The sequence below is a fragment of the Pseudopipra pipra genome, chromosome 5 (assembly GCF_036250125.1).
Source record: "Pseudopipra pipra isolate bDixPip1 chromosome 5, bDixPip1.hap1, whole genome shotgun sequence".
NCBI lineage: Eukaryota > Metazoa > Chordata > Aves > Passeriformes > Pipridae > Pseudopipra > Pseudopipra pipra.
The window spans coordinates 32,656,135-32,683,912 of NC_087553.1; the positions used below are offsets into that span (position 1 = coordinate 32,656,135).

Genomic DNA, 27,778 nt, shown 5'->3' on the forward strand with positions numbered 1-27,778 from the left:
GCTTCAAACCTGCAATCATCATTAACATGTTGAGAATGCAAAACTAAAGCAGAGGGAGGCTTGTAAAAGCTCATCTGTACTTGGTAAGCCAGGCTAAAGTATGCTTGCCATTAATCTCAAGCAGAAAACAGCAATTGCTACCAAAACTCTTCTCATGCCAACTAATCTGTTATCACTTTGATGCTGGAAACTAAGAAACCATGTAAGGAGTACACAAGACTGAGAACCTCATAAATCACAGATGTGCAAGAGGCTGCTGAAGCCTTGGTATGACTGGGCTCCTCAAGGGAATGGATACATTCCCCTTCTTACCCAACAGACATGTTGATCAACCCAAGTATCATCTTGCAAGTGCCAGTATTTCACCACTCCCAGTGATGGATGTGTTGATAAACTCTTGTAAAATACCACCTAACAACTCCTTTCTTAACACAGACTTGCTGTGAGGGAGAACTGCATCACTGTTTGATAACCACTGAAAGTCCTACACATGTAAACAGACTGACAATCCCTCAAGTCATTTTTTCATCTTACCTACCTGCTACTTTCACAGCTTCTAAGGCTGCCCCTCAGATACCTTAACCACCCTTTAGGCTGTATGACTGCCAGTTCATGGTCTAGTACACAGACACAGAGCCACTGTTTGACTGGATGAACTCAGGACAGACACATTACAAAGACCTCTGTTGGATGTTCTAATTTACAACAATATCTGACCATGCCATGAGGAATACACAGCTGAAAACATTAAACAGCAAGATAAGCCTTGAGAGGCAGAAACTGCACAGTCATGAGAGCGAACTGTGTCAAAAATACCCAAGCTATGCAAAACACCCGATCGTTGGTCTAAATTTCTTAAGCTGTTTGGCACAGAAATCTGCATTTTGCACTGCACTGTTTCCATGTTTGTACAGAGAGATTAAGTGGAAAGGACCAAAGAGAACCGGAACTCTCAAGGCAGTTCGGCTTGTAAGGCATATAGTTTTCCTCTTCCAACTTCTTGAGATCCCTCTAACAATTCATCCAGTCTTCTCCTCCAAGAGTTACAAACAAGACATAAGAAAACCCTGCAAAACTGAAAAAATACACCAACAAAAAACCCAACCAACCAACAACAACCAAAAGCCAAAGCAGTTTTAGAAAGGCAGGAAAACAAAATATTTCTCTACTCTAAACCCGTGACACTATAGACGGTTCAGCACCACATGCTGCAAAACACAGTAGTCTGCACAGAAAAACTCCAACACAAATAAAAAAAGGCATAATGATGTTCTAAAAGTATCCTCAGTTGGGAAATTTGGGAGTGCAGAAGACATTTTCTACCCATATCAATTTAGAAAAAAATAGGAAGTGTGTATTTTGGCAGGAATGGAGCTGCAATCCCTAAACGTGTAAAAGCTATTTAGCACTCCATAATTAGCTATCAGCTAATAATCATGCTATCTGCCACATTATATTAACAGACCCTCACAGAAGCAAATATATTTGTGTAAGTCAGTCAGACAGTAAGGCACATCTTACTATCTAACTTCAGAAACTTAAAACATACATTTAAATTTTTTCTTCTAGGGAGTAATGGCACTTTTCACACCCTGAAGGTCATTAATAACAACATGTGTTATGACTGTTTGCTAAAAAAATAGTCAGGTATTTCTGGAAATTTATTCACTACAGAGACATAAACTTTGTTAACCACTGAAGGTCCTGAACTGTTTAAAACGTATTTACAGTTCAAACAGAAATCCATCAAATGTGGAAGAAAACAAAGAGCCACTCCCAAATTTAAATTTTTTTATTTTTAAACAATTGAGCAATAAGTTCATCTAAGAGGTGGTGGCTTGAACTGATGAATATCAGGAGAGATATGTATATAAACCAGTAGTGCAGTCACTTAAAACTACCATTTTAATTCAGCTTCTAAGGCTCTGCTAAATATCCTACTAACTTTTGTATATTTTTATTTTGGGCTAAACTGAACATTCTTCCTGCTGATTTGATACAAGTGTTTAATGACAGAAATCATAACTTTGTTTCTGTTGTCCCTTTCCAACACAGCCATTAAATTTATCTTCTCTTAAAAATGTCACTCTAACGTACAACTCAAATGCAAAACAACTTAGATGCACAGTTGAGATTTAAATGATTGAGTCTGAATCTGATCTAGACGGGAAGCAGTATTTGGGAAGATGGGAGGAGAAGTAATACAAAGCATGCCTGGATTCCCCTTTCTTCTTGCTGAGATCCTAGAAGAGAATAAGGTATAGCAAGAAAAGCTTTATTGTGAAAGTCTTCCTCTGCAAATACTACCAGATCAAGAGGGATGGGATTAATACAAAGTAATCTTCACTACCCAGGAGACAATGCCATCCAGCCTTCTCTTCATACGGTTCTGAAGGATCAATCAGAAGAGGACTGGCAGCTCTGATACGAAGTCAGAACATGTTGCAGGCCAGATGAAAGATTTCCCAAGGGGAAGACTGGAGAGCTTACTGGCAACCAAGCAGCTGAACTAACACTCAGAACTTTTTAGGTTACTCTGGTACAAGCATCAAAACATAACACAACTTTAAAGTTGGTGAGATAAAGATACTGATTTAGCTGTTAGTTTAGCTTAAATTTGTTCAATGTAACTGGTACAAATCAGCTGAAATACAGACCACACAGGTCTAGTTTGTATTTTAAGGTATTTTATAACTTAAATCATTAACAGAATCTCACATTTCAAAGTTATGCCTTCAGGTTTTCTAGGGTTGAGGGTTTTTTGCTACATTCAAACAGTAACAAAATAACACCTATTTTGAGTAGCTACATAAAAAATATTTTGCCTCCTCATAGGACACTGATGCAAAAATAGCATCCCTGAAATAACACGGATCACCACTCTCAGTGTTCTAGAAATGCAACAGCAGAACCTGCATGTTTGTTAACTCCAAAGAATAAACAATCAAAAGCTACATGGGGGGTATAAGCTGGAAACACAGCTTTCAGACTCTGCTAAGCATGTCCTTATTTAGTATGCTGGGTCTGTATATAATTTCTTGTGGTATTTTAAATAACATTCCATTAGATCTTTCATATCGAAGGTCTTTGCAATAGCATAGTGTTATCAAAGCTGCAGTTTAACACAGACACCTAACTCTCCTGTCAATCAGAGTAGGTCATACTGTGATCTATGGACATAAAATAACTTTTGGTCCCAAACTACAAGCACATATTCCCAGTAAAAGAAGATCCACTTATGCAAAGTTCATCAGGTGATTAGATGTGATGCAGAACAATAGAAAAACTAATTCACTTGGTTTAAGCCATGCTGTATTCTATGCGTTTTCTTTTTACTCTTTTTTCACTTTTGGAGTTTCCAGGCCCACTTCAAATCCAATTCCTGCACCAATCTTCTTACTAGATGCAATTAGAACCTAGATGTGGTTTCACTACCAGTATATGTAATGGTGTGTTTTCTGTTGATTGTGTAATAGAACACTAAAAAACGCTGAAGCACATTAAATAGAGCACACTAAATAGCTATACGGGCCTTAACAGTTTGTTAACCTGATGAAGAGTTAAAAGAAGTTCCTATAGAGAAGTATCCTAACATCAATGAATTATTTTCTCTATCACAGGAGGATCCATTTCCTGAAAGTTTATTTTGTAGCAAGGCACCATTATTCTCACTGTGTCACTTGTTCCACCTATAAAAGTCACTGCTACTAAGAAATTGTTCTACACTTAACCAAAATGAATTTTATTTTAGTAACATGACCCATTCATGAAATATAATCTAGTCTCTTTCCCTTCTCTAACTACACAGTTTGCTTTTTCTAGCCAATATGGAACTATAATTAATCAACTCTAGATATGGTATAAAAGTCTTCACTTTTAATCTAAGAGCTATGCTGTGACTGGAACAAGTTGCATAACTATAAGGAGTGCCAAGCATCTTGCATCTTGTCAGCCTCCATTAAATATCAACACTAATGAAGAAACAACAAAGAAAATTAAAGCAATGAATAACCCAGAAAAAGGGCAAAAGCACAAAGACAATATTATGGTCACCTTCCCCTTTCCATTAAGAAAAAAAATAAACAAAACAAACCAACAAATCTCCTTCAGCTCTCCACAGCTGTTGAATGAACAACTACAAAGAGATAAACACGTCTCGAATGGTTGCTGGCTTTCCTTGTTTATTGGAAAAGATGCCTTCACACCCATTTAACTAAAACACAAGATCCCTAACTTTTGGGGCTATCAGACCACTACTAAAGCTCGGACTGTCTTGCTGGTCACCAGTACCCTATGGATTCGAGCAGTTTATAGATGTTACCTGTCTGGTGCACTACTTCACTCCGCAGAATAAACACCTACTGGGCCCCCGCTATTCCACACTTACACACAAGGCACCCGCGCAGTCCCGCAGGCCTCCAGCGGCCGAGCAGGAATGAGCATGCCGCCCGCAGCCCTGGGGCGAGACACACAACGCCAGGCCGAGTTGAGCGGTGGAAGGGCCGAGCCGGGGCGGGCCCGTGCTCTGCTCAAGGGGCCGAAGCCGCACCGCAGCCCCGCAGGCCCGGAGGGCGCACCGCTGCGGCCCGGCAGGCACGGCCAGCGGGGAGAGGACCGAAACGACCGCGGGCAGCAGCTGCACCGGGCCCGCCCCCCAGCCCGCCCGCTGCCGGCCGTACCCGAGGCCGTACCCGAGGCCGTACCCGAGGCCGTACCCGAGGCCGTACCCGAGGCCGTACCCGAGGCCGTACCCGAAGCCGTACCCGAAGCCGCGGGAACGCACCGCAGCCGTTCCTGACGCCGGAGCCCCCGCCGCACGCGCACCGCCACCGCCCTCCGGCCCGCGGAGGCTGTTGGGAAGGAGGCGGGCGGGGGCCCCCGAGGCCTGCCGGGAGCTGTAGTCCCGGGGAGCCGCCCGGCGGCGCGGGCGGCGCTCGGCATCCTTGCCCCGGCGGAGCGGCGCGGCGCGCCCAGGCGGGATCGCGTTCTGCCTGCCCGTCCCTTGGAACGGGGAGCGCCCGCCTGGCACCGCGGCGCCTGTCTGTGGGTGCTGCGGGAGTGCCGACTTTCCCTGCGCCTATGAGTACCCGGGTGTACGGGAGCCGAGCTGGCGGGAGAGTCTGACTGCGTCGCATGGCAGCGGCCACCGCCATCTCCCGGGAGCGGTGAGGCCGAGGGGTGGGTGGTGCTCCGGGGAAGGAGAGCCAGACCTACCGGCGGCAGGGGCGGCCCGCGCTGCCCCGGGAGCGCCGCGGGCAGCCGGGCCGGGGGAGGCGGGGGCGGCCGCGGGGCCTGGGCAGCGTCCCGGTGCGGAGCCCGGGAAAGGCACATCCCGCTGGGGCTGCGCTCGGCTGATGCCTCAGCTGTGTCTCGTGGTGAAGGCGGCCGAAAATAAGGCAACTTATTAGTTCATCAGAGTTGGATGAAACGGAGGCATAAGTGTCTCTCGGCAGCATCTTGGAGGGATCGCGGGCTGTCAGTGCATCCCAGCTGGGGCTGGGATATATACCAGCTGGGAGAAAACTGGAACCCTGCAAAAGATCCTCTTTTGGTTGGGGTTTTGCAATTAAGATCTTGTGCTTCAGAGAGCTAGGCCAGGTAGTGCAATTTGAAAGTCCGGGAGTAGCTTAATCTGAGTTGCCCATAGTAAATAAATACAGGGCTAGCCTTGTAACTATGATGCTTCTTGGTATTCAGTCTTGCTCAAGTGTACATGACTCTGTGCTGGCCATTATACACGCCTTTGCAGAAAAAGAACAGCTGTGCCTACTGGTCCTTGATTTCACTGTGTTGATAAGGTATCATCATGTCAGCTTAGCCGCCTCCTTACGTGGTTTCCTTTAGGCAGCATGGGAATTGTTGGTCTGATCGTACTTGAACACACTCACCAGATCTTTTCTATCTGCCTGTGCTGCACTTTGCAACATCTACCCGTTTTATGTACGTTTGGTTCCTTGAGTAAGTCAAGAAAGGCTTGTGATAACTAATGTCACACGCATATCTATTTCACTCGTTTTGTAGACCCCTGATCTCAGTGTCTCATCACACAGATCATCTGTCCACTAAAGCCGCAGGTTTAACTGAAGGCAAGGAATGAGCTAAATTTTATGATGGAAAACTCTTTAATTAAATAAATTCTCTCTTGTTGTCCTTAAGTATGTACATACTGTAGAACATACTGTATGCATAGGTTGTGCCCCCTCATACCTTCCTATGGTCTCCCAACAAGTTGGATTATTTTGTTTATGTACAGATATGTCTCCTTTTGGATAAAATTTTCTGACATTTTCTTCAGATATTATTTTGTAAGTTAAGAGAAAAAGATATTTGGAAGATGGAAGGTAGGAAAGGATTGACAGTAGTAAGGTTGTATATTTGCTTTCAGAATAGTTTTGATTGTTGGCCATTTCATACTTGTAAGCCCTACATCTCATTATTTAAGAAAAAATGACTGTGTTTAAAAACTCTGATCGTTAAACAAGTGTGTTATTGAAATCAAGTAGTATTCAATTAACTGAAGAAGTGCCAAGATCAATATTCTTCTGGTATTATCCTTTACCACCTACAACAATGCAGAAAAGCAAAAATCTATATATGATGTCATCCTTATGAAGTCATGGATTATATATAATGCATGTTTTATATTTAGCAAACATTGAAGAAATATAGTTAACATTGGAGAGCTCTTGACTAGTTCATATATTGAGAAAAGATGAGGAAAGGTTAATTTTTATCATCCCTTAAGCATACAGCTGGATTTCAAGGTCCTACAGCTCTTCTTTTCAGAATGCTTAGGCATATTTTTTGGCAAAGTAATACCAGTAATAAAAATTTCCCTTTTATTAAGGGAGAAGTTTTCAGTTGTTGAGTCTTTCAGCTGCTGAACAATGAACAGGGTACATGACAGAAGAGATCTCAAAATATCATGCTCAGTGTAGAGCATTGTTAGAGCTACTGATTGAGCTTAATTTTTTCCTATAAAAGAGAATGCTCTGACATTAGTTTTTTGAATAATTTATTATTCTGGTTAGTTTTATTTCTTTCATAATTGAAAATTATTTCTTGAGCATTTATACCATGTTAATAATTTAGGGGAATAAGTAGATTAAAAATGCTCTGTTTAAAATTTGGCAGAATTTACTGTTTGAAATATTGATCATAAAGGCTAGAGATAGCTCCAGAGGATAGAATAATCCAAGATATTCAATCTCTTCTGCCTTTTTCAGACACTGTATTGGCTTTTAGGCATGTGAGAAGTCACCACGACCCACAACAAGCAGTAGGTAAACAGTAGAACAAAACTTTCCACTACTTTCAGATCAGATTTTTGTCAGTTTCCAGGTAGATTCATGTCCTTTGTCAATTCAAGTATTCTAATAATACCCCCGATATTTAACTGAAAGAGTTTAATATCTTATAAATTAGTGTCAAGAAATGGGTGCTCACAGTATCAAGCTTAAAGAAGGTGTTGGTTGTGTTTTAAATATTAGAAATAGCGATTTTTGTGACTGTAAGGAGGTGTTTATCCTACAAGGGCTGGTTCAAGGGGCATCCAGTTGTGTTTGTTCATTAGCATAAAAATACTACATTGCTAGATGGGGAAGAAAACAACGATATTAAAGTTAAAATATGGGTTTCACAGATGTCCTGATCTTCACTGTTAGTGTCAAAAATTCATTGAGTATGCATGGTGTAATTTTTAACTTAAAGAAAAAAGGTTTTACTATGACCTCCTAGTTTGCAGTAGTTCAAAATGTGAATGAAGTGTTAATCAGTGTTACAAATAGATACAATTAATAGAATCATCTTGTGTGGTTCAGTGGCCAACCTCCATTTAATCATTTGCCCTGAAATTGACTGGCACTGATAATACTTGGTAACTGTTATTTTTATTTTTGTTTTAGGAAAAAAATCGTAAATTCAGTATGGCACCTATTTTAGATTGGAAGAAGCTTATGAAAGTTGATCCAGATAGTCTGCCTCATCAAGAGGAACTAGCAGACAGATTGCTGGAGACCATGTCCAAGGTACTTAAGAGAAGAAGAGAACATAAGGGTTTGTTGTATGTTCTTCCCTAAATTGTCTCTGGTCCTTCACGTACCTGAAAGATTTATTTTGTGGATTTCATAGATATTAGTATAAAATCTCTTGTTGTCTCTTTCGTTAGGTTGATGGGAAAGACTTAAAAACTGAAACTCCAGAAAAACTGATACATCTTTTTAAAATTACTCAGTCTCTATTGAAGGTTTGTGTTAATCCTCAATTACTACAATTCTGCAGATGCATTTGTTTATTTTTTTGTTTAAATGAAAGCATCGTTATTCTTTTTTTTTCTGAGAACACTGGTTACTTTAAGATAATTTATATGCTAAATGTGTGTTAGCACAGAGTACCTGCATGTAGCTGTAGGCATTTAGTAGTGAGAAGTGAAGTGAATTGGATTAACATAGTTATATAGACGGAAAATGCAAACAAATTTCTCAAAAATTGGTTAGATGTTGTAAGTTGTTTGTAATGATTTTAATTTAATAGAACTTTTTGTGGGACATTGAAGTTTTAGAGCAAATAAAATTATCACCATGCATGAAGAAACACGACCATTCTAAAACATCCTGTAAATCTGCCATACATTCTTGTATTTATTCATAAATGTACCGAAAGGAAGAAATAACAGCAGCATAGGGTAGCACATTGGTTTTAGAGAGGCTGTTTTACTGCCTTTAATTCTCAGCAGTATAAATGTTTTGAACGTTTGGGTGTCCCTATAGAATGAATTACTAAAGAAGATACTCTGAACTTCTTAATTGTCCACATAAGGAAAAATGGGAGTAATTTGATTTGTTTAAAGAAAGTCTATGTTCTTTTGTAAATATTATCGTCATTTTAAACATGAGATGTACAGAAGAATCCTAATTTATGTTAATAGTAAATATTTTTGCTTACTGTACTTTTCTCAGATGAAGACTCAAGAGGTAGAACTGGCACTAGAAGAAGTTGAAAAAGCTGGGGAAGAGCAAGCCAAATGTGGTAAACAAGCTTTAATATGCTGTTCCAAAATGATTTGTTAAATGTATTTTTTAGTATTGTTGTTGTCGTTGGATTTTGGGGATTTTGTTTTGGTTTGGTTTGATTTTTTGGTTGTTTTGGGGTTTCATGGGGTTTTTTTGGTGGCTTTTTCTTTAAGTTTAGGGAACTGGACAAAATACCAACTGCTCTGAAGTCAATTTCTTCAATGAAGCCAAATTTTTAAAGATTGAGGTTAACCATTGTTGTTTTATGTGCTTTCTGCCTTGTTGAGTAATTCACTATATCTGTTCTATTTTAACAGAAAATAATTTTAAAACAAAGATGATGAAACTTCAGAATGAATTAGAGGTATGTTTTAAAATTTTGTTAGTTTATAGAGTGCTCTTTGGTGAGGTTTTTAAAAGAGTTGTTTTAGACTAGCATTTTAATCTTGTAAAGAGATGAAATAGCCTTACACTTTAGCAAATTCTATTACTGGGTTTTTTAATATTCACTGGTCATGTGTAATTACTTGTATTTTATATACTTGATTAAATCCCATTTATTGTAGTCTTACCATCTGCTTTGTTTTTTAATTTTTTTTTCTGTTTCGAATATCTGTACTGTATTTATAATGTTACTTTAATGCTCATAAGAAGGCACAAAGATCTGCTGGTGGTCGCGATACTCGTTTTTTGCGTGATGAGATGCGCCAACTGCAAAAGCAATTAGAACAAAAAGAGAGACAGTTAGCAGATCTAGAAGAAGAGCTGGAAAAAGAGAAGAAAGTGAATGAACAGGTAATAAGGACTTCAGCTTAACATCTCTAAAAGCTGTTCTGTCAAATATTTTGTAAAATTGATGTTCTGAAAAGAGCCTCTGTAATTAAGAAGAAAACATTGATGAAATAGGACTGCTGTGCATTCATTTTCTTTTTTGTTTCTGGAGTTCTTTGTAGTGTTTTATGAGACATGTAAAGGTTTTCCATCTTCTTGTAGCTTGCTCTTCGAATGGAAGATGCCGAAAATGAAAACATCAGATTCAGGAGAGAGGTTAGCAAAAAATTGTTGCCAGTTTCCTGTATTTTTAACTTTATTTATAGACATATTGCTGTCTTTCTATATTTATAACTTTTGGTATGGCATGATGTTTAATTCTGTTTTAGGACATTTCCTGATTACTGGTACAAAAAGAAATTTAACTAAATTTAGTAAATATGTACTATATGTGCTCCAATGAAACTTAGTTAATTGAGGTTATGAGGCGTCTGCATTCGAATTTGCATAGTCCTACTGTGCATTAATATGGATTTCATGTTTTGAATTTTTACTATTTCTCTTAAATACTGTTGCTAAGTACATTTGTCTAATTATTGTCCTGGGGTGAAACCTTTTGAATCATTTGTCAAAATACCCCTTTGCATATGTGTGTATGTGTGCACATGCGTGCACAGGTATAAAGAAAGCCGTTTTATTTTGTCTCTATGTCAATTAATATTTAGTCTTCCTAAAGCAAAGCTAGTTTCTAATATTTTTCATGCTTTGTTCTCTTGGTCTTGTTTTCTGCTTTTTAATATGAAGAAAAAGCGCATAAAGAAAAAGGTGAGGCTTCTAAGTTTTTTTAAAAGCAGACTGTAGGAATTTGGATGGGTTTTGAATGTCTTAGCTCTTTGTGTTAGCTTGCAATGAGTTTGTCTTCAACTTGTAGAAGTAACATTAAGTTTGGATTACTTTTTATGCAGACTGAACAATTACGTCAGGATGTAGTTGACTATCAGAGGCAAATAGATTCTCAAAAAGAAACAATTCCATTACGAAGAGGAGAGGACTCTGATTACAGATCACAGTTGTCCAAAAGAAGCTCTGAGCTTGTCCAGTATTTGGATGAAATTCAGGTAAAAATCTATGCATGCTATTGAGTATCTATTAGACTTTTACTGACAGTAGTGTTTTTCATGACACTACGTCAATTTACAGATCGAGTCACATGGAATAAGGGAATTCATAAAGTAGTTGGGTTCTGTCATGTATATACTCTGTACCTACGAATCTGGCAGAGGTAATGCTGTCACTGTCAAGGGGAGATGTGTCTTTTATTTGCTGTTAGGATTTGTTGAAATTGATGACCTAGAGGTGAAATCCTCTCTTCTGTGCTAATTTCATGTAAGACTTTCAAGTTCTCATTCAGATATTAAGATGGGCACTTTCTAAAAGCAGCTTTTTCTCTAATTTTTCAGAATTTGACTGAAGCGAATGAGAAGTTAGACATTCAAAACCAAGAAATGAGGAAAAATCTTGAGGAATCAGTGCAAGAAATGGAGAAGATGACTGATGAATATAACAAAATGAAACTAATTGTGCAACAGTCTGATATTATTATGGATCAGTTACGAAAAGAGAAAGATCAGTACAAATTTCAAGTAAGAGCTGACTCATTATTTAATGTATTTGTTTTAGATTTATACTGTATTTTCATATTTTAGCTTAACTTAAAATAACAGTCAATCCATCCAGTTAAAAACACCCACTCCTCTGAAATAATGCTTTTTAAAAGTAGTGTGATCCTTGAATCTGATGCAGATTTTAAAACACAAACGATCACAAAAATTTTTTTTACACAATGTGTCATACACTGTTCTTAAGAGTCATTCCCTTGCTGCTGTAATGCTAATCTGTTAAATTTTATGTGCTCGATGTAGTGCATTTGTACACATACAGTGGTTAAGGCCAAACATTTCTGTGATACAATGTTCACCCAAATGTCATGTCTAGGTTCAGGACCTTTCAGACCAGCTGAAAGCAAAGAATGAGGAAGACGATCCACTTATGGCGGCTGTAAATGAAAAAGTTGAAGAATGGAAGGTATTTTTTAATACTTTTCTTTATGATTTTTAGGAATTAATTCAAGAGTTCTAATGGTATTTTATCTTCTTTTCAGAAAATCTTAGCTTCAAAAGATGATGAAATCCTAGAGTATCAGCAAATGTTGTTTAACTTAGAAGAGAAAATGAAAATAGTTCAACTTGATGTCGACAGAAACAGCATACTGGCCCTTCAGCAGGTACAGTCCATGTGAGAAATTGCACACATAGAAATCACCATTCACTAAACATGCAAATACCAAACATATATTTAGTTTTTCATAGTTTGCAAATATCAAAATATGCATTATTTGTGTTTGAGAATTATGAGACAGCTCAATTCATTCCACTGCAGAGTTAGCTTAATAGGCAATGTACAAAGGAAAGTTCTCTTTATGTATATATGTATGAACTGAACTCTTGGTAGTCGCTTCTGTTACTTTCATATTTATCTTTTTTTAACTGTGATTAAGTTACAGCTTGGTTTCTGTCCTAAATTTGCTAGTTAAGGAAGAGTCTTACCTATTGCTTAATTTTCTGTGTTCATTTGTCTCACATCCTGAGATTAGCTCAGTTGATTAGAACATGGTGCTAATAACACCAAGGTTGTGGGCTTGATGTGTATGGGCCATTTACTTAAGAGTTGGACTCGATGATCCTTGTGGGTTCCTTCCAACTCAGAGTATTGTGTGATACTGTGATCTGATGCATACTATTGAATCTGTGGTTCAGTCTATGATAGAGCTAGCTGAATATAAATATCTCTCATATTAATGCAAAATTACATAGTTCTTTGTGATTCTGAAAGTCCTCACTGTCTTGAAAACCATATAAAACCCCAAAATAATGTGGCCCATTAGGAACCTTGTCATATTAATTATGGATAGCACACCCTATGATTCCAGGATAATTTCCTTCCTTGCTTCAAGTTTTTTAAAAAAATGTCTAATGACATTTGTGTTACATTTTGGGTTCTTGAAGACTGAACGATGCAGTGAGATGTATTTATTTGGTCTTCCAAAGATAGCTTCTCAAGAGAAAGAAGCGTAAATTACAAATCAGCCTTAGATGATCAGAAGAGGAAGGCAGCTGAAAGTAACCTGGATAAGCAGTTGTAGAGTTTGGTTTTAGCTGACTAGATGGTTGTAGAGGTTGCTTTTTTGGGTGACCATCATTAGCATGACATTCTGAACTGTTTTGTGGAAATAAGCATGTTTTATAGGCAGACACTTAAAAATTAAATCAAGGCACTGCTCTGTGTTTTTAGTCAAATGAACTGAGCTTGCTATCATTCAATGTATGTTTATACTCTAAAAGACTGTGTTTAGCTCCTTACAACTTTTCTAAACTCTGTACCTTTGGATTTGAAATGTGGTTATTTGTCCTCTAAGAAAGCTTTAGATTTTCTTTTTCAGAACATTAGTATAAAAAAAGGACAACAATCTTGAGATTCTTACATTTTCATTATTGTTACTGCCTGTAACTTTTTTCAAGTCTCTTTTTTATCTTTCTCCACTTTTTTTATTCATGACAGAAAAAAATAACATTAAGCTTTCTATGTTGTTTCTAAAGTTCACGTACAAGCACAGAAATAGTGTAATATGAATAGAAGTCGCTTTCACAGTCTGTGTGTACTTATTAATGTATATGCATGCGAAACAATGTGTGATGAATGTTTAAAAATTAGATTACTTGCTGACAGGCAGTCTGCAATTCAGGTGTCATGTATGGTTGATCGTTAGTCCTTATAAGCTTGAATTTGTATCTCTCAGTTCCCAAAGGCAGTTGTTTGCGAGGAAGCAGGAAGGAACACGTATCATCTGAAACTTTTCATCTAACATTGACAAAATCTGAAAGTACTGTTTCCATTTAAAATTGTTATTCTAAAGTGCTTTTTTTTCTGTGTGTTTGATTGCTTTATTTTTACTTTTTCTTTTATTTTTCCTGCTTTGCTTTTATATACCAAACTTCTAGATAATATCTGAACTCTCTGTTGTAAGTATAGTATATTTGATGTTCTACAAATTGCTTTGTATTAGCTACATGTAATTTCTTGATTTACTGTGTGGTGTTCTGTATTGGTAGTTTACCTCTCAGTAAAGAAGGATCCTCTAATGGAGTTTTTGGTTTTTTCATGTGTAGGGTGTACAAGAGCGGGATGCTCAGATAAGATTGCTTACTGAGCAAGTTGAACAGTATACCAAAGAAATGGAAAAAAATGCATTTGTTATTGAGAAATTAAAAAATGATCTCCAGAAAGATAAAGGTAACATGACTATTTTATATTAATGTCTATGGAAAGGAAAATAAGAAACCACAAATTTATTGTGCATTCTTTATTCTCAAGAAATACAGAAAATTGCAGTATTTGAGTAATTTTAGTCTTTAATTTTTTTTCTTAATTTTCTGTTATTAAACTTTCATGAAGAAACTATCCACACTACCTCAGTGGGTTTTATGGGTAATAAAACTATACCTGGTCTGTAAAAGTTAGAGCATAACATATAAAATCTCAGCTCCATCAGGAACTGAAAATAAGTAATAGCATGCAATTCAGAATAAATTCTGATGTCCCTTGTGTGCACTTACTTATGATAAATATTGTTTGAAGGACTAATGAGGGGAAACAAAACCAACCTCTCATATGTAGTCTCTTGTAATTCTCTAATTAAAAAGAGCAGAAAATGAAGATGTCCTTTTTAATGTTTTCTGAAGTGTTTCTGTCTTGCTTAATGGCAGATAGAATTCCTAGTTGAATTGTAAACATACCAGAAATTTTCTTTCCAGGTCACTCATCTCTTGCTCAGCAGAATCATAGTGAGGATATGCAAGAAAAGTTAAAAAGACTGGAAGAGAGAACTGCGGAGGCTGAGAAATCAGCAGAATTAGCAGAAGCAGATGCTAGAGAAAAGGACAAAGAGCTTGTTGAGACTTTGAAACGAATGAGAGACTATGAACTGGTAAACTCAGAGTGGACAGGGTATTTAATCATATTTTTAGGACATCATTTTGTGCTTCCCTTCCCAAAGCTTCCCTTCCCTTTTTGTCCATTGAACAGCAATTGAACACTCAAGATATGATTCTTCAAAGAATCATGTAGTAAGAGGGCTCACTTAAAATGTGCAGACTCCTCTGTAGTCAAAGACAGATTTGTAGGATCTGCTTTTTATTCAGTAACTTTTTTCAATAAGCATAGTGCAGAAGAGTGATACGGGTTGAAAAATATTTTTTCTTGTCTGTGTAATGAAGAAAGAAAGTTTCATGATTTATTTTAGAAGTCTTCTGTTGGTTGTTTTGTTTTTACTTCCCATTTGGGGTTTTTACAGGGAATATATGGTTTGGAAGAAGCTGTTGCTGAGATCAAAGATTTAAAAAAGCAAGTCAAAATACGAGAACATGAGATTGAATCGTTAATTAAGGAAGTCAATAAACTTGAACTTAAAATAAATGACTTTCTTGATGAAAATGAAGAACTCAGAGAGCGCTTAGGTATGCTGCATCCAGTACATTTTCAATTATTTGTTTTGTAAGAATTGAAATAAGATTTAATAATGGATTTTACTATACCAAGTCACTGGAAATAATTTGGTATATTCTGCTAATATTTGCAAGTAGTTTTAATTAGGACAAACTGCATGAATAAATGTGGCTTACAGGTTTCTTTGACTGAAGATAGTAGGTTCTCTACTATATTTTGGTTTTGATTCCTCTTTGACCACACACTGCTTAATAAACTTCATTGTATGGTGTTTGGAAACCATAACATACTGAAGTTGTAATGCTAGATGGAAAAACACAGAGGAAACTTCAGACAGACTTATTTTTAAATAGAATAATTTAAATGTAAATAAAGTTAATTTTAGGTGACATTTTATTGCATTTTGGGTTCTGAGTAACTGAAGTAAAATTAAGCTTTTTTCTGTTGTTATTACATGGAGTATATGTGCATATATTTTCTAGATACATATTTTTATAGGTAGTTTATGTTCAACTATCAACAAATTATTTTTTTAATTCTACTTGTCTAATTATATTCTTATTTAAATTAATTGCATTAACTAACATTAATGTTCCTCCATAATGAATAACTGTATAATATACTGTGTTTTAGGTCTTGACCCAAAGACAGTAATTGATTTAAGTGAATTCAGAAACAGCAAAGCGCTGAAGCAGCAGCAATATAGAGCTGAAAACCAAATTCTTTTGCAAGAGGTAAGTGATAAATCTTTTTTTTGCATAAGAGCTACGTAATAAAAATGCATTTGAACAAAGTGGGATACTAATCTGTGAATAATAATATGCAGATTGAAAGACTAGAAGAGGAAAGAATTGAACTGAAAAAACAAATTCGTAAGTTGGCTCAGGAGAAAGGAAGAAGAGTTGCAACAATAGGTAGGATGTTTTTATTATAAATTGTCCTTTCAAAAACATGCTATTTACTTATTAATGTTTTTATATATTTTATATTTACTTATTTGTTTAAATTAAAAGGCTAAATGAATTTCATTGAATCTTTAGGAAGAGGTGAGTGGTTTTAGATTTCGTAGTCTTACAGCCCAGTATCTTCTTGAACTGTGATGACTTGTAATGTATCACTGAGACTTGCGTCATTGCCTTGCAGTTCTTGGGCACAGGATGATCTCCCCAAAATTTCCACTAATGTACTTAACATATGTGTTTCAAAAATCCTAGAATTTCAATTCTGTGCCGCTCAGGGTAGCGTAATACGTTCAGATGGAAAGGTTTACAGCTTCTTACTTTGCAGATAGAAAACTAGAACTCAGATATAATAAATGAAATATATTCCTTTGTTTGGAGACCAGTTAAATTTTCATAATAATTTATTACTTGTACATCTACTTGCAATTAGGATTGGATACTGATGATATGCAGATGACTGATAGCTTTACTGAAGAGAAGGGAATGAATAAGAGGAAGTTGGATTTCTTGACCACACATGACATTGCTGAAATAAAAGCAAAGGTAGGTCCATAAAGCAGGCTCATGAACATTTATTGTATTTCTCTTTCAAAAATTAAAAAAAAATCCTATTTTGTAAATATCTGTTCAAGTATTTATTAAGCTGCTTTTATTAACTGCTTTTAAAAATCAAAAAATGAATAATCTGTATTATTTTTAGAAGACTAGTGAATATTGTATATTTTTTGTGAATACAGCCTAGCAGCTCATGTGAAGTGAAAGTGTGAAACAGACTTGCAGATAGAGTAGCCCCAGCTGAAGTCAGAGAAAAATATAGCTGAAAACAGTAAGGCAGTGGGAAATCTACCTAGAAGAACTTCTGGCGTACATGAGAATTTAGGTCACTTGGAAAAAATTAGAAATAATTTTTCTGTTCATTTAGGTGGAAAACGTGATAGAGTGGCAACTAATTAATCACAAGTGTAATTCTGAAGCTCTTAGTATTTTTATATCACCAGAGCTACAAATTATATAGTCTCACAGACTTTTGGTCTGTATCACACTGCTATTCCAACTTCTACATGACCCAAGAATACATGTTTCCCTATGGCCAGAGAGTGTTAAATGGGGATACACCTTGTGTCATTCTTCTAGTGAATCCATTTCTGTTGCCATTTCAGGCAAGAAATCCATATGTGGACTGGCTAACTTTCATGAATGCATATTTCAAATTTGAAAAAGTCTGGAACTAAAATATTAAATTGCTAAAATTAGATTTTGTGTATTTTTGATCTGAGAGAAACCATCTAATAATGTGATGAGAAAACCTATTTTCAATGCATAAATTAAGCAGAAGGTCTTTCCTATCTTTCCCAAAATGTTTTGGAACTGATGCCATTTCTGTTGAGGCTGTTGAACTGTGTGACTGATCTGTGTAAAGTATATGTCTCTACATATCAGACTTTTTTCAGCTGTACAGGTTTTCCATGCTATAGTACTATGCTTTGCTGATGTGGTTTCTTTTAAAATAGCATCAGCCAAGCCATGAAATTAATAATGCCTACTAATTGCATTTTCAGTAGAAAAAATGTCTTGGGGTTTTTTTTCATATTTTGGAAGTTGCTATTGGAAGTACTTTCTTTTCACATATGTATGTGTAAATGGATGTAGAATCCTATACTAATAACTTATTGCTGGGTTTTTTAAGAAGGAACACGTATCCTGAGATTTGTTGTCTAAGAGTATGCTAAACAGTTACAAAGAATTGCAGAAGACAGGCAGTGCAGGTACCACAAGCTTGTAAAAAAAAAAAAAAACAACAAACAACTAAAAAGGATAAATATTTTACGTAAAGTTTATTTATGGTTTAAATAATTTTCTCCTGCAAATTTTATTGCTGTGAAGATGAGCCTATTTCTTTGATTGTTGCTTTTTATATATCACCTAATTTTGGTTTACATACTGTGTAATTTCACTATAGAGCATATGTGGATTAACAGTATTTTCAGGCTTTTATTCTTATTGAACCACAGTCTTAATGAAAATTCTAATAGTAAAATTCCTAAATTGCAATTTTTGAGTATTTGATTGTTTTTTTTAGAATGAATATCTTGCAACTGAATTAAATGAGAGAGAGAGAGATTTGGAGAAGAACAGGACGGTAATAGCCAGATTTCAATCTAAATGTAAGTTGCAACCTGGTTTAAAACTAGGGAATATTATCAGGTACCTGTAGATAGCTTGCTTATTTAGTTGTTCTGGTTCTATAATTTTGGCTTTTAAAAAATGTTTGTGTTTAAGTTAATGTATATCTTTGTGTGTGTGTGTGTATATACATATATAGTGTTGCTGAATTAGTGATAGTACTTTAATCATACTAAATTACTTACATATGTATGTTAGCTGAAGTGTACTGCTTGCAAACTCAGAAATAAAAATAATGCAAATTTCTCCGGACAAGAATCTTATTTTCTTCCCAGAGAATGTGAATTCTTAAAATTCTTTTTGACTTTTCAAAATAGACTTCGTGAAACAGATTTTGCAGTTCACTCCTGGTCTTCAGGACATTTAGACATATTGTTTGGATGCAGAGAATGTCCTGGAAGGTTTGTTGGGTTTAATTCAAGTTTTCAGACTTCTTGCTCTGTGCTAGAAACTGGAATTCCATTGAGAAACTACTGGTTTGTATTTCTTGAGTGTCTTTGATAGCCACATCATTTAAATGCTCGTTTTTGTCAGTCTGGAGAAGGAATTCAGGCAATTCCTATATACTCCATTGTTACACCCAAACATTTCCAAGATAGCCATGTTTCTGGATTTGTGAAAGTCTGATAGGCTACTAAAGAAGTTTAAAAGGTGGAAGGAAACATCGAAGACTGGAAAGTTCAATAAATTCAATTGTGTTCCCATGAAGTATTTAATTATTTTTGTGTTAGTATTTCACCAGTAAAATATACTGTCTAGATATTCCTAGCAGCTCTGCTTTTAATTTCCTAATTGGTTATGTCTATGTATGTATACTATGAACATTATTTTAGTTTATCAAATCAACAAGTATCATAATGAAGTGTTCTAGGAAACCTTAACTCGTTTTTCCCGTGCTTTTAAACACATTTACAACTTTTAATACAGTAAAAGAGTTATCAGAAGAGAATAAGCAACTAGAACAAGGAATGAAAGAAATATTGCAGGCTGTCAAGGAAATGCAGAAGGATTCTAGTATGAAGGGAGGAGAAACAGCCTTAATAATCCCTAGTCTGGATCGTCTAGTTCATGTAAGTTTGCTTTCTAAAGTATTATTTAGCTTTATAGAATTTACAGGGTATTCTTTTCCTCCTCAGTTATTGGGTTATTGCATAATTTAATAGTAGTTTCCTTGTATATGTGCTTTCATACTTGCAAGTAAGAGTAGAGTGTGTGATTCCTCTTTAACAGTGTAAATTAAAAATATAAAGGAGAAATTGCCAATAAAATTTGAAAAAAAAATCCTAACTTCAGCTGGATAGTATAAAGCTATCTGATGTCAAATTTATTGTGCCAGTGATAAAGCTTAGGTAAAATTTGCATGTCTTTTATCACTATGGGACTTGCAGGTAATGTTTTTTAAAAATTCTTTATTCAAACATCTTTGCAAAAATTGTGTTTTTTACAGGAAAGTTTAACCATTTAAGTCACAGTATATGGCAAATATACCATCAGAAAACTGATAAGTAGATTTTAGAATGTTTAAATGTCATTCTTTTTTCTAATTTCATGTAGTCTAAACTTGATGGCTCCAGTTTATTATGAAAACATTAAAGCTTTTCTTCACTTTTTCTCTGTTCTGTTAATTAAATGTTTACTGCATTAGGCAATGGAGTCAAAGAATTCAGAGGGAATCTTTGATGCTAGTGTGCACTTGAAAGCTCAGGTTGACCAGCTTACAGGACGAAATGAGGAATTAAGACAGGAGCTAAAAGAGACTCAGAAGGAGGCAACAAGTTTGTCTAATCAGCTGGCAAATGCAAATGAAAAGGTAAATATTTTATTTTATATAATTTATATTGTACTTCAGAAGTGTCTGCTCTGATAACTTAGAACCACACAATCTATAAGATATTGAATTTAGCTTATGTAAACAATGTACAAGATTTGTACAGTAGATTTGTACAAATCTTCCTGAAATTTATGTATTGGAGCTATCAATTTGAAGTTCAGATCTTGCTCTTCTTAATGTTACTTTATCTTTGGAATATTCTATCATGTTAAACACCACACACGCCTCTCTTTTAGGGGAGAACTGTGCCCAGAAAAGCTCACACATCTATTTCTTTAAAAAAGCCAGGAGTTTTGCATTTGTTATTTATAAATAAGGAACAGAGATTAAGTGTTTGAAATGATTAATTGTTCTTTAAAATTCTGTATCTTGTTTTAAGTTGTACAATTCATTCTGTGGAATGCTTCTTCCAGGGAAGGAATAGGGAATGGAATATTATCTTAAAAGAAACCAGATTTAAATTTGCCTTTTATAACAGCTTTGGTGATGCAAAAAGATTTGCCAGAATCTAATGCTGTAGAATAGTGTTTTGTGTATTATTAGAGAACCAGAGAGCTTTTAAGTTAAATAAAAAGGCAAAGATTCGTTTAGAATAAGCTGTCAAATAACCACTGCAATAATTATTTCCAAAACTTAATCTTATTAAAGGAGTAGAAATGCACTGTGTTTTAAACAATTTTGAATAAAACTGTGGTGATATTTTTAGTTGCCCTGATTGCTGGAGTAATTTGATAAATTTGGGTAAATATATTATGCATTTAATGATTTATGGAATCACAGCATTTTTAAAAGGCTATTTGAGGAGTTTTAGAATGCTTTAGAATATAAGTGGAAATGAATTAGGTTGCTAATAACAACTGATGTAGCACAGGGAAGCAATATATTTTCCATTTTATTAATTGAATAGCAAGAGCTCCTTTATGGTTTTGTATCCTTTATTTAGATTGCACAACTGAAAAATGAGATTTGCTTACTGCATCAGTCAGAAGGTCCCAATATTGTCTTGCAAACAGTGAATCTTCCAGAAGGAATGGTTCCTTCAAGTGTTAATACGATTAATTCTCTGAATGAATATTTAATACGTCTTATACAGGTAACTCATATATTCCATGATATCAAGAATATTTATAATGTAGCTAATTCCTCCAAAATTTAGCACCATGTCATGTATGGACATGAAAGAACTCTCCAAAATTATTTTGATGTTCTATCATCTAACTCTTTGGGCTATTCTGTTATTTCAAAGCTGTATGTATTTGTTGTGCTGTAAACCTGAAAGATAATAGTTAATTAAATATTTGACAGCAAATCAGATTTTTTGGTTTAAATCTGAATTTTGATCTAAATATTTGCACTCTTCCTTCTGCTTCTGCCGTTGCACTCTTTCTGTGAGAAATTCTCTTACTGCTCTCTGAATTCCACACCTGAGTCTGCATATGCAAATCCTACTTGAACAGTTTTTCCCTATAGAGCAAAGGTCTCTATTAATTTGCCATATGGATTTTCATTCCATTATTTGTCAAAGCAACAACTGTAAAAAGAGGCATAAATTCATTGAAACAGAAGCCAGTGATTTCCGTGGGAAGCAGACAGGTACCTTGTAATGAAGATTTGACTCATTCGGAGTAGAAGTAAAAAAAAGTTACCTTTCTATTATTATTAAATTTTCTTTTTTTTGCTGTTTCTGATCACTTTTTTTTCAGTAGAGAATATTTTTTCAACTCTATATGCTCATAAAGTAGAAGAGTATTTGGGAACATGAGAAAAAATGTTGTTTTCCAGTTAGACATTCAGTTAGTATTCTTTGTGGGCTAGCAACAGGTCATGGTGTTTTGAACTTCAAGAGCTCTAACCCACAGTGCAGTTGTGCACTATTTCACACCTATTAATAGGAATATCAAAGCTCATGGTACTTTTTTCATCTGTTGCTTCTAAAGAAAATACATGTTTTATATCTTGAGTTCACATTGTTCTTGACAGAAGCATCTATCAAGAAAGCACAAAGGAATGGCATTTTGATTAAGTTAATAATTTCATGTTTAAAACCTATATTAATAATTTATTTTTTTTTACTTGGAAATCAATAGGAATTGGAAAACAAAGAAAAATTGCTTAAACAGTTAGAAGATGCAGTAGAGGACTATAAGCGAAAATTTGCAGTAATTCGTCATCAACAAGGCTTGTTGTATAAAGAATATCAAAGGTATTGTTCTCTCTTCTGAATTATGAAAGCTCAATTATCTAAATAATTAACAATTTTGAAATAAGATTTTCCACTCTGTTCAAGTAGTTCTGAAGTAATTCTGAAGAATTATTTTCATCACTAAACCAGCTGCAGCCTAAACAGAGAAGATAGTTTTTCAGTAATCCATCTACAATTTATAATGTTTTTTTTCAAATTACTTTGAGTACTGCTCAAAGTAAGTACTTTGGTTTGTAATATTTCAGGGTTGCTGTTAAAGTTACAGTTTTAGAAATCATCAAGTTTTTCATCATAATTAATGAAAATGCATTACTGTTTTAGTCAAAAGGAAACCTGGCAGAAAGAATCAGAAGATATTAAAGAGGAAATGAAAAAACTAGAAGAGCAAAAAGAACAGGATGCTACAAAAATAAAGGCATATTCTGTAAGTAATTCTGTTGCTTTCATTTTTCAAAAAGATTTTAGAACATAGAACAGAGGTTTTAATACAAAATTATAATTTTTTAGATGGGGAAAATGTTGCAGGGAAAAATGGCTCAATTTGAATCAAATCAGGAGGTTTACTGATTTACTAGTGGAATGTAAATAGCTAGCTATCTGAACTATACATTCAGAATCAGCGTCAACAGTACAAAGGTAAATCACAATATTAACAGGCATATAAAATCTTACTATAGACCTGAAAATCTCTAAGCAGCAGTCAGGAATTAATCCCTAATATTTCTCATCCCACACATCCACCTGGCCTCTTCAGGTTGCCAGGACACACACTTTTTCCTGAGAGTACAGGTTCCTTGTGTACACACACCTCCTGTGTGTGCTCCAGGGTGCTGAGCATATGTGGGGCGGCTCCGGTGTTACATGTGCCTGTTCGCCTTTCTGCAGCGTGATCCATGCACTTGTGAGAAATCACCCCAGGAGGTCACATCACACACCCGAGGTGTGGGCCCCTAATTGTTGCACTTAGTACTTGCAGACCTTAGCTGGAGTGCTGGAGGGGTGGTGTCCAGCAGGGAGGAAGCACTCATATCTGCGCAGGAGATGGAGGCATGGGGAAACTTCTGAAGTTGAACTGAATTATGAGTGCTGCATTATAACCCTCTCTGCCCCTGCTGTTAAAAGTTTTTATGCTGCATTTATACTAATTTTGAAGCTGACTACTTCTTTATTTCAAATCTCTAATTTTACGGTTACTGTTCAGTCTGGTTCATGGTGATCTTCTTTAAGATTATCAGTTTTGAACAAATGCCTTCCTTCTCAGGCAGTCTCTATTCACACACACTATTAACACTCACACTGCTCTCTTAACAGCAGTTGTTACCCAGGCTGTTCGACTGGGAGGAGGAGCAGTGCAAACAACTTGTTGAAAAGCACAATAATTTGTACTAAGAATTAAGATTATTACTTTGAATTGCATCTTATTTATATATAATTGTTAATGTATATGAATCAGTGTTCCAGAGGAACAGGAACCAGAATTCATCTTTCTATTTTAATTTACTTCCACCAAGTCCAAATTCAGTCTTGCATTTAGAAAACTGAAAAATATTGGTGGTACTTAAAAGTTCCTGGAATTGATGCAGATGTCTAATCACAGACATAGTGCAGTTTCAGATGGTTACAGGTGTCTTTGGGTACCAAACATTGCAAAATATAACCAAAGATATACTGGCCATACACATCCTTTTAGAGAAGCAGACACAGAGCAAGGATTTCACAAGATGCTGAAAGTAACTGTGAAGGTTTAAACAGCTGAGTTCTAACAATTTTCTTCTGCCGAGCGATAACTGTAGTGGTATGTAGTCCTGCTTATAATCCTGTTCATGACTGTAACTGATTAGCAAAATAGTTACTTAATTCTTAAAATATTTCCAGGAAATTGAAATTGGAATTGCTTTGCAGATGTTTCTATTGTATGTCTGAAAAATGAGAGAGAGAGAAAGAAAGCAAAGAGAGCGCACACCATCTTACTTAATTAGTTCAGTATCTTGTTCAGCATTTCTGGAGTCACAGGAAGAGACTGCAGCAGAATTAAGATATTTCTGACATTTGTTTTTTAAATGATTTTAAAATTTAATGGCGTTTAATGATGTTAGCAGTGCTATAAAAATATTGCTGAGATATTTTAAGAAATTACCATTTCCTAATAGCTTTTATTTCCAGAGAGATATCTATCCAAACATAAGTAATACATACTACTATTTAGCATTATTTTTTGTTAGTGTGTAATTTTGTTTAGAATTAGTTTAACATTCTCAGATTAAACATTCTTTGAAATTACTTCACTGTGAGTGATCAGTGATAGTGTGATGCTTACTTCTGAAAGCTTAAGAAAAATAGGCTTCTTGATCGGAAAAGTATCAGACTTCCAGGACTCTGGATTCTTTTTCTAGCTACCTGTTCATTCTTGTTTATTAATCTCATAGCAATCTGGGAATTTACAGCTCCAATTTCTACTACCTGTCTCCTTGGCCAGCTGATGTGTGCGACAGCAAAGCTAAAGCTCACGTGGCACCTGTGACCTAAGTTGCCATAGTTTCCTCTCCCCACCACTGCCCCTCCTTAGATTTATACATGTATACAAACACGTGTGCACGCACACACGTTTCTGTAAGAGGGATCCTATGGTTACTTTGAAGATTTTATGGGTTTGGTCTTCAAAGTAGGACATAATTAGTGTTTGGAACCACAGGACTTCTATTTTGTTTAGAAAATTTCCCCAATACATTTGTTTTGATTCTAGTAAAAAGGGGAAGATAGATGACAGTAAATGCAGAGAACTATTCTTTTTTTAAGTTTTGAAAATATCAGCATTAACTACAATTTTATTTAGTCAGTCAAATGTATTTAGCTTCTGTTCCTCAGAAATTAATAGTTTTGGAGATTCAATTTTTTCTTTTGATAGAATGTTGTATGCTTCTGCATGTGTTAAGTGTACGTATGTTTTATTAGCAAAAAGAAATTATTTCAGACAGATTAATGAATTTTTTCCACCTAGATTAAAAAATATACAAGCAAGCTTGTCTATGGAGTTGTGTTTTACCATATTTCTGTTCAAGGTTCTTGTTAAAAAATGTGTTACAGAATCTACTCGATGCACTTCAGCTGGATCCTGATGAAACAAAAAAAGTACTTGCAGAAAATAATAGAAAAATAACTGTTTTAAGAGTTAATGAAAAATCACTAACAAGGCAGTGTACAACTTTGCTTGAAATGGAACGCCATCTTAGAAAAGAAAATGAGAAACTAAAGGGTGAAATAACACATATGGAGACTGCAGTTATAGGGAAGATTGGAAACTTGCAACGATTCAAGGTATAGTTTATAGTAGTAATAGCACACATTTTTATTTTTACAATTTAGGAATAAATCCATTGTTTTTAAATGGAGTTAGCACTAGTTTCTTGAGTGCATTACCCAAAAGCTTCCTAGATGCTGTTATAAAAACATTGTGACCCAGACAGATTCGAGAAGTGGGCCCATGGGAATCCATGCAGTTTAACAAGACCAAGTGCAAAGTGCTGCATCTGGGTCGGGGAAACCCCACATCTCAATACAGGCTGGGGGGTTAACAGATTGGGAGCAGCCCTGACAAGAAGGATTTTGGGGTGCTGGTGGATAAGAGGCTGGACATGACCCAGCAATGTGCACTTGCAGCCCAGAAAGCCAATCATGTCCTGGGCTGCATAAAACCAAAAAGTGTGGCCAGCAGGGCGAGGGAGAGGATTCTGTCCCTCTACTCTGCTCTGATGAGACCCCCACCTTGAGTACTGTGTACAGCTCTGGGGTCCCCAGCACAGGAAGGACGTCAGCCTGCTGAAGCGAGACCAGAGAAGGGCCACTAAGTTGATTAGAGGGATGGAGTACCTCTTCTGTGAGGAAAAGGTGAGAGAATTAGGATTTAGCCTGGAAAAGAAGAGAGCTTCAGGGTGACCTAATTATGGCCTTCCAGTACCTGAAGGGAGCCTACAAGAGAGATGGAGAGAGACTGTTTACAAGAGCATGCAGTGATGGCACCAAGAGGAATGGCTTCAAGCTGAAAGAGGGCAGGTTTAGATTAGATATTGGGAAGAAATTTGTTACAGTGAGGGTAGTGAGGCACTGGAACAGGTTGCCTGGAAGAGTTGTGGATGCTTCATCCCTAGAAGTGTTCAAGACCAGGTTAGATGGGACTCTGAACAACCTGGTCAAGTGGAAGGTGTCCCTGCCTATGGCAGAGGGATTACAATGAGATGATCTTTAAGGTTCCTTCCAACCCAAAGCATGCTATGATTCTATGATCATCATATGAAACTTGTTGGGTTTCCCCTTCTGCAGTTGCTTCAAAAAGTTATTTTTGTTGAAAGTGTCATATGAAATCAAATTTTATTCTTTGGCCTTGCAGGTCGCTCTAGGAATACCAGAGAAATTTTGTCAATGTTTATTGCAGGCAATTTTTAAAACGGAAAGGTAATTTAGGAAAATAAACTCATGTCTAAAGCATTATATTAAGTAGTATTCTTTTTACGTGGAGTAATTTTATATTTAAAGATGTAGCTGATCCATTTTATTAACCCACTGTTCATTATTTTCATAGGAAATGGCCAGCTTTAAGATTGCCGCTCTGCAAAAAGTGCTGGATGGTAGTGTGCCGTTGTCTGAGCTAGAAGTGGCTAATAAGCAGTACAATGCATTAACTGCTAAATATAGAGATATGTTACAAAAAGATAATTTGCTTGTCCAACGGACAACAAACATGGAACACATGGAGGTAATGTTTGTGTTACATTTGAACCCCAAGGGGAAGAAACTTCTTATATGTTCATCTTGCTTTGGTTTTTGTTCTCACTTAAGAGGAAGATAGAACAGAAGTCCCAGCACTAAAACTACTGGTTAGAACAGTTTCATAGTGAGTATGAGATATTTGAGCCAGTCTGACTGTTGCTATTGAATTTTAATTTGCTATCCTGGTATTCTTCAGTGCACTGACAAACATACACAGAGTTACAGATTTTATTACAATGGGTAGACATAAAAGCATTTTGTTTAATTGTTTTGGTTCTTTGTTTTTTTGTTTGCTTGCTTTTTAAATTAAGCTTTAGGTATGTTCCCTGAGAAATTATTTTTAGTTCTTTGATTACTAAAACCTGGCTGGCAGAAGGTATATTTGCTATCATCTTGAGTTTTGGAGGTCATAAGGAAAGTAGAATGAATGTAAACACTTTCAAAGCTTTCTCTCAAAGTATGTGCTTTTACTAATTCCCAGCTTTCACAA

At 35.9% G+C, this 27,778-nt stretch overlaps 2 protein-coding genes across 15 annotated transcripts in view; one reads left to right on the plus strand and one right to left on the minus strand.

The window, feature by feature from the left end:
- TMTC3 (transmembrane O-mannosyltransferase targeting cadherins 3) overlaps nucleotides 1-4,882 on the minus strand; it is a 30,292-nt gene extending 25,410 nt beyond the window's left edge. The window contains exon 1 of one of the 8 annotated variants that reach the window (XM_064655506.1): nucleotides 4,764-4,882. The gene's annotated coding sequence lies outside the window, so the exon portion shown is untranslated. The other 7 variants (XM_064655508.1, XM_064655507.1, XM_064655512.1 and 4 more) reach the window with 7 other exon arrangements.
- Nucleotides 4,883-4,909: 27 nt separating this feature from the next.
- CEP290 (centrosomal protein 290) overlaps nucleotides 4,910-27,778 on the plus strand; it is a 52,560-nt gene continuing 29,691 nt past the window's right edge. The window contains exons 1-26 of one of the 7 annotated variants that reach the window (XM_064655497.1): nucleotides 4,910-5,165; nucleotides 7,905-8,027; nucleotides 8,168-8,245; nucleotides 8,958-9,027; nucleotides 9,329-9,375; nucleotides 9,663-9,806; nucleotides 10,005-10,058; nucleotides 10,587-10,607; nucleotides 10,748-10,900; nucleotides 11,243-11,425; nucleotides 11,778-11,867; nucleotides 11,944-12,066; nucleotides 14,009-14,132; nucleotides 14,654-14,826; nucleotides 15,193-15,355; nucleotides 15,978-16,078; nucleotides 16,171-16,258; nucleotides 16,737-16,849; nucleotides 18,387-18,471; nucleotides 19,418-19,560; nucleotides 20,136-20,300; nucleotides 21,265-21,414; nucleotides 22,409-22,524; nucleotides 22,846-22,948; nucleotides 25,609-25,839; nucleotides 27,101-27,274. In XM_064655497.1, coding sequence (XP_064511567.1) covers nucleotides 7,926-8,027; nucleotides 8,168-8,245; nucleotides 8,958-9,027; nucleotides 9,329-9,375; nucleotides 9,663-9,806; nucleotides 10,005-10,058; nucleotides 10,587-10,607; nucleotides 10,748-10,900; nucleotides 11,243-11,425; nucleotides 11,778-11,867; nucleotides 11,944-12,066; nucleotides 14,009-14,132; nucleotides 14,654-14,826; nucleotides 15,193-15,355; nucleotides 15,978-16,078; nucleotides 16,171-16,258; nucleotides 16,737-16,849; nucleotides 18,387-18,471; nucleotides 19,418-19,560; nucleotides 20,136-20,300; nucleotides 21,265-21,414; nucleotides 22,409-22,524; nucleotides 22,846-22,948; nucleotides 25,609-25,839; nucleotides 27,101-27,274 — 2,994 coding nt within the window. In that variant the 5' untranslated portion in view covers nucleotides 4,910-5,165; nucleotides 7,905-7,925. Of the gene's footprint in view, nucleotides 5,166-7,904; nucleotides 8,056-8,167; nucleotides 8,246-8,957; nucleotides 9,028-9,328; nucleotides 9,376-9,662; nucleotides 9,807-10,004; nucleotides 10,059-10,586; nucleotides 10,608-10,747; nucleotides 10,901-11,242; nucleotides 11,426-11,777; nucleotides 11,868-11,943; nucleotides 12,067-14,008; nucleotides 14,133-14,653; nucleotides 14,827-15,192; nucleotides 15,356-15,977; nucleotides 16,079-16,170; nucleotides 16,259-16,736; nucleotides 16,850-18,386; nucleotides 18,472-19,417; nucleotides 19,561-20,135; nucleotides 20,301-21,264; nucleotides 21,415-22,408; nucleotides 22,525-22,845; nucleotides 22,949-25,608; nucleotides 25,840-27,100; nucleotides 27,275-27,778 lie in introns of those variants that run through there. The other 6 variants (XM_064655498.1, XM_064655502.1, XM_064655501.1 and 3 more) reach the window with 6 other exon arrangements.